We start from the raw sequence: 5,105 nt of genomic DNA on the forward strand, positions 1-5,105 counted from the left end.
CGACTCATTTTTCACTTGAGTAAAGTGAGGAAAGTCGTGTAGAGTGCCTTTCCCAAGGGCACAAGATCGGTGGCACGGTAGGCGGATTCGAACCCGCAACCTCTCGGTGCAAATCCGAATATGCTACCGCTGCGCCACGCGGTCACCACAATGGGCATAGCTTATGCAAAAGAATGGTTACGGTAACGTAAGTAGTGACCCTCGTTTACTGACCGTACTGTTTCTGGCGCTGTGCCTGGATGGCGGCCTCGCGGGCCCGGATGTTCTCCTGTCTCCTCACCCTCTCCTCCTCCTCAACACGTAACATCTCCTCACGCTGCATCGAACGTAACCGCGCATGCTCCACAAAGTGTTCCATTGCCTGACATTGAGAAGGAAAAAAGAGTAACGACGTTTACAGAGCAGTCTTTGTAATTCCGGTGGGGACATTATAGTTAATATGGAAATGCTGCAATGACAGATTATCCTCCAATCATGCAAACCAAGTCTAGTTTTTATTGTCGTGTGCCTTTCTTTATGAGCTATTCGCATGCCTTATATCGATCGCAGAAAATTGTATCCTCGTTAAAACTTTCCAACAAAAATGCCGCTGCAGTTCCAAAATAATAAAACATGTGAAGACATCAGGAGTACAGGAGTGTAATGTTAGATGTCCCACCTTCGCCTCTTTCTCTTTCTGTTCCTGCCGCCTGCGCTCCTCCAGCCGCCGCTGTCTCTCCTTCTCCTCCGCCTTCCACAACTCCAGGTCCTTCTTCCGCCGCCGCCGATCCTGGTCAACAACACAGGACAGAAACAATATTTCTTCAGTATCAGTGCTTTGTTCAGTTATCTTCTTTAAACTACAACCCCCTTGCATATCCAGAGCAAGTGGCTAGGGGTCAAACCGACCCTGATCTGAACACCTACCCGGTAACCTCAATATAAGATATCATACCTATCCTTCCAGAGGCGATATGGTTCTCATGCTATGCCGAACGCAAAAATCTTGAAACACAGACACGCACACAGACAGACCCCAAAACGTACCTTTATTTTAATGGAGGTGACCATGCCAAATAAGGAATCAAAGCAGCAAATAGAACATTTTGTGGAAACGTGCATGGACATACCTGTTATGTATGAATTGCCCTGAAGAAAGTCATGTACGGTCAACAAAACATCTGTAGAATTATAGCCTGGTATCCAGCCGTAATATAGCTCCCGAGTCTCTTCTCTCCTCTCCGCCATTATAATTGCTCAGAGGAGAGAAGAGACTTGGGAGCTATATTACGGCTGGATACCAGGCTGGTAGAATTAATCACTTAGTTGTGAACAAATGATCTTGTTATTCAACTTTAGAACTTGTTGTGATCACGACTTGGCGCACCTTGTCTTGTTTCAACTGAAACTTGAACCGTTGATTTTCCCACTCCTTCTCTTTTTGCTTTCGATGTTCATCTTGATTGAGAGTCTTCTCCATCTGAAGCACGTTTCTCTTCATAGCATCCCTCTTCATCATCGCCATGTACCTTACACACATAGAAATTTCCGTCGGTAAACAACTCCCAACCGATTGGATCCTACCCATAAATCCCCAGTGTTGGGTCAAAAGTCAGGAAATTTCGAGGAATAATATTATTCTGACACATTGGTTAATACTGGTTTACAAATGACCGCTCAAAGTGGATCCACCTGCGCTTGGCAGCTTCCTCCTCTTCCCTGAGCTTTTGTCGAGCCTCCTTCGCCTTTTCCCTTCGTTCCTTGATGATCTGTAATGATTTCGACTGAGCTTGTTCTTCCTTCTTTTTCTGTTCTGCACGCTCCCGCGCCAAAACAGAACTTTCCAGCTAGAGATGAGACACAAAATTATCCATAAACACGCAGGTTGAAACATACCTGGACAAAACGTTCAATTATTCTGGAGACACAACAAAATCAAGAGAGAGGGGGTGCAAACGCGCACGCACACACACACACACACACACACACACACACACACATACACACAGGCAAACACAGACACATAGAGACGTACAGAGAGAGACAGAGACAGACACACACACATAGAGACGTACAGAGAGAGACAGACACACACACATAGAGACAGAGAGGGACTGAGTGACAAAGACACACAGATACTCAGAGAGAGAGACAGACAGACACATACATACATACATACACGTGCGCATTTTTTTAAGTGTACACACACACACACACACACACACACACACACACACACACATACACACACACATACAAACACCACCTCACCTGTCTACGCCGTTCATGTCTGTAATGATCCAGACTAATCTTCCGTAAGTACTGTCTGTACTGATTAAACTCCTTCAGAGTGCACAGTACCTGTGGCGGAAAGTACGGCATTTCATTTGGTTTGCACGTAACAGCCACGACTACTCAACTAGCCGAGGGTCATTATAAATGGCAAGCCCTTGTAATGCATTGTGCAATATACGATATATATAAAAGGTTACAATGAACAGTTACCACGTTTTGAGATGCATGTTTAGTTTTGCCTTTTAATTTTTAATTTCCAACGTATAGCAAGGCATTATTATTAGACATGTGGAGAAAAAATAAACGCTTACAGTGCTCAGGAAATACGTTAACGTACTAGGATATACTATCACTGCAAATCAGGGATTTACATAGATATAAACACAGGAGGTGGTCTGTGTTTACTTATTAGCTTAACAAGCGCAGTATCAGTGATAAAGCAATATTATCATACATGTATAGCCAGAAGAAGAAACTGAATATCAATTGTGCTTATTTCATTGTCTGGCAAAAAGGGGCATGTTTATCATTTCCCAATGGGCATGTTTATCATTGCAGTGTTTCAATAACTTAGTTTTTGAATAGTTAGTATTTTTGTTTGCAATTACACTTGGAGAGAGAATGCTCTTTGCTCCCTGCCCACACTCACCTTCCCGTCCTCCGTGATAAAGCCGTTCTTGATGAGTCTATGCTTGACGTACGGGCTGCTGAAGAACGGTTTGAGATGGGGGTCGTGAAGGAGGTTGTACTCTGTGGACATCTGGTGACCACAGGGGTCCGTCAGGTCAAAGTCATAGTCATCTCGCCTGGCGTGAAGCTGAGGAAGACGGGAGAGATTGTCATCCAGAAACATCGCCCTCTCCCCCCCCCCCCCCCCGGGAGAAAAACAAACAAAAGATCTATACGGTAAGTGACAGCAACATTTGAGTTTTCTTTAAGGCTAAAAAAAAACTGGCCACCCCTTAAGTTAGCTGGACAACTTGACAAGAAAACAACCCAAATCAAAATTCGAAATGACTTTAAAAAACAGTTTACATGTTTTGATAGTACAAAGAATTAAAATCTATACCTTCAAAATCCGGTGAAAAAATATTCCCGTCAGTTTCAATGCATTGAAGTATATGATGATTTGAAACACACCTTGTGACTGACCACACGTATATGTGGTCTGTGGTTATGTTTTGAGCAAAACAGGACGCAACGGACGCTTCGAAACGTTCCATGTGTTCCAAACGACCGGACATTTAGAATGGCCGAACAGGTGTTCTTGTACACATTTTAACTGCACGTTCCATCCGTCTAGCCTCCGTCACAGACTTCTAGCAGTGCTGCTAACCTTTTTTTGGGGGGGGGGTGATTCACCATTTGTAACATGGGCTTAGGTAATCTTATGCTGGAAAAGGACGTTTCCTAGCCTTCTTGGCAGCCTTCTAAGGGGATCGATGTTACGTTGTTGTTCAGGGGGTAGGTTCGCGATATTCAATATATCGGGGGCAGGTTTTCGTAACGTTACAGGGAATAACCTGTTGCAGCTAGCCAGAGCCGAGACACACTCTCCTGGCATTACAAAACATTACACCTTGTTGAAAATCGCGAATCCGCACTCCTTCACTCCCTCCTTCCCAACAACAAAAAAAAAAAACGCTGATAAAAGGCTATATAATACTAATAATAGTATTATACAAGGTCTTCTGAGGTCACATTGTCAGTTTAGACTTTTTTAAAAATGTTTGTCAATTGTTGCATGTATAGTTTGTGTTCTTATGTTTGTATGCCTATTTTCTATGGTCGGGTTGCATGCCTGAAATAAAGAAATTCAATAAAAGTCTCAAGGAGTTTATAATAGCAATACATTCTCTGATGTTCAAGTCATTTGGTTTTCCACAAATTGACCGTCATCGAATATTTTTTTAAACGAATACTTGAGTGTGTGTGTCTATTGATAAATCACAACAATGTTGTGAATGAGCCAAGACTGGATACGTATGCTCTAGAACAACTTGATCGGTATCAATCATTGTTACTTAGCGTCAAGCGAATGCAGATGTTAGCACTGCCGTTTGAGTAGTGTGTATTTCACTGGCTCCAGTTTGCGCCTGCTTGGGACATACATTCGCAAACGGGAGCCACTTGGTGCATATTTGTCGCAACAGGCGCGGCCAAGCGAGATACCCGCTTTGCGATGCCGCGCGTGTATGTGACGTCATAAAATGGGTCAAAACAATTAACGTCACCCGAGAAACAGAAACTTGTTCGACGCGTCGACACATGTAGAACAGTAAACAAACTGTTCAGCGCCGAGCGTGCCACCTGTGTCTGATCTATGTTTTACAGCCGTGGTAAAACGGAGATGTGACTCAGATGGGCAACAAGAAAAGTACACCGGGGTTTTGGCTGGAGGATAGCGGAGGGGTGAGCCATGGATTATGCAAACGCTTTGATTTGATTAGAAACACCAAAAACTAGTTGTCTCGTGTTGGAAGTAAGGACTAGGGGGAAATGTTAAGTGACGAAATTCAAAACTTACTTTTGTCTGTTACACGCTGTTACAGTTGAAGAACATTATACTTCTATGTTCAGTTTATCAATATCTGTGCCTGTCCGAGTTATACATGCAGTATAGTTGATATTTTGTTAAATTTGATGCTGAAAATAAAGTGCATATAGTTAATTCTACAACAACATGCTAGGTCTAAGTAACTAGTAGTAGTAACAGGGATATCCTACGATCGCCTGCCCTCACAGCAGCGGTAAGAATTACTACTAGCCCCCCAACGAAACCTCTGCTTGGAGAATAAACGTTGCTGGTATCAGAGTGGACCAATATCTTC

The 5,105-nt window shown here is 43.3% G+C and overlaps 2 protein-coding genes across 3 annotated transcripts in view; one reads left to right on the forward strand and one right to left on the reverse strand.

Moving 5' to 3' along the window:
- LOC118412392 (serine-rich adhesin for platelets-like) overlaps nt 1–3,145 on the reverse strand; it is a 15,829-nt gene extending 12,684 nt beyond the window's left edge. Inside the window, exons 1-6 of the mRNA XM_035815221.1 lie at nt 2,924–3,145; nt 2,251–2,340; nt 1,672–1,826; nt 1,367–1,508; nt 659–769; nt 214–361 (exon numbers count right to left, since the gene is read on the reverse strand). Coding sequence (XP_035671114.1) covers nt 214–361; nt 659–769; nt 1,367–1,508; nt 1,672–1,826; nt 2,251–2,340; nt 2,924–3,127 — 850 coding nt within the window. The 5' untranslated portion in view covers nt 3,128–3,145. The remainder of the gene's footprint in view (nt 1–213; nt 362–658; nt 770–1,366; nt 1,509–1,671; nt 1,827–2,250; nt 2,341–2,923) is intronic.
- A 1,337-nt stretch (nt 3,146–4,482) lies between these two features.
- The window catches only part of LOC118412178 (leucine-rich repeat-containing protein 75A-like), an 8,898-nt gene continuing 8,275 nt past the window's right edge, over nt 4,483–5,105 (forward strand). For both annotated transcript variants that reach the window (XM_035814894.1, XM_035814896.1), the window contains exon 1: nt 4,483–4,686. In XM_035814894.1, the coding sequence (XP_035670787.1) occupies nt 4,636–4,686 (51 nt within the window). In that variant the 5' untranslated portion in view covers nt 4,483–4,635. The remainder of the gene's footprint in view (nt 4,687–5,105) is intronic.

Source organism: Branchiostoma floridae, chromosome 3, assembly GCF_000003815.2.
Source record: "Branchiostoma floridae strain S238N-H82 chromosome 3, Bfl_VNyyK, whole genome shotgun sequence".
Classification (NCBI taxonomy): Eukaryota; Metazoa; Chordata; class Leptocardii; order Amphioxiformes; family Branchiostomatidae; genus Branchiostoma; species Branchiostoma floridae.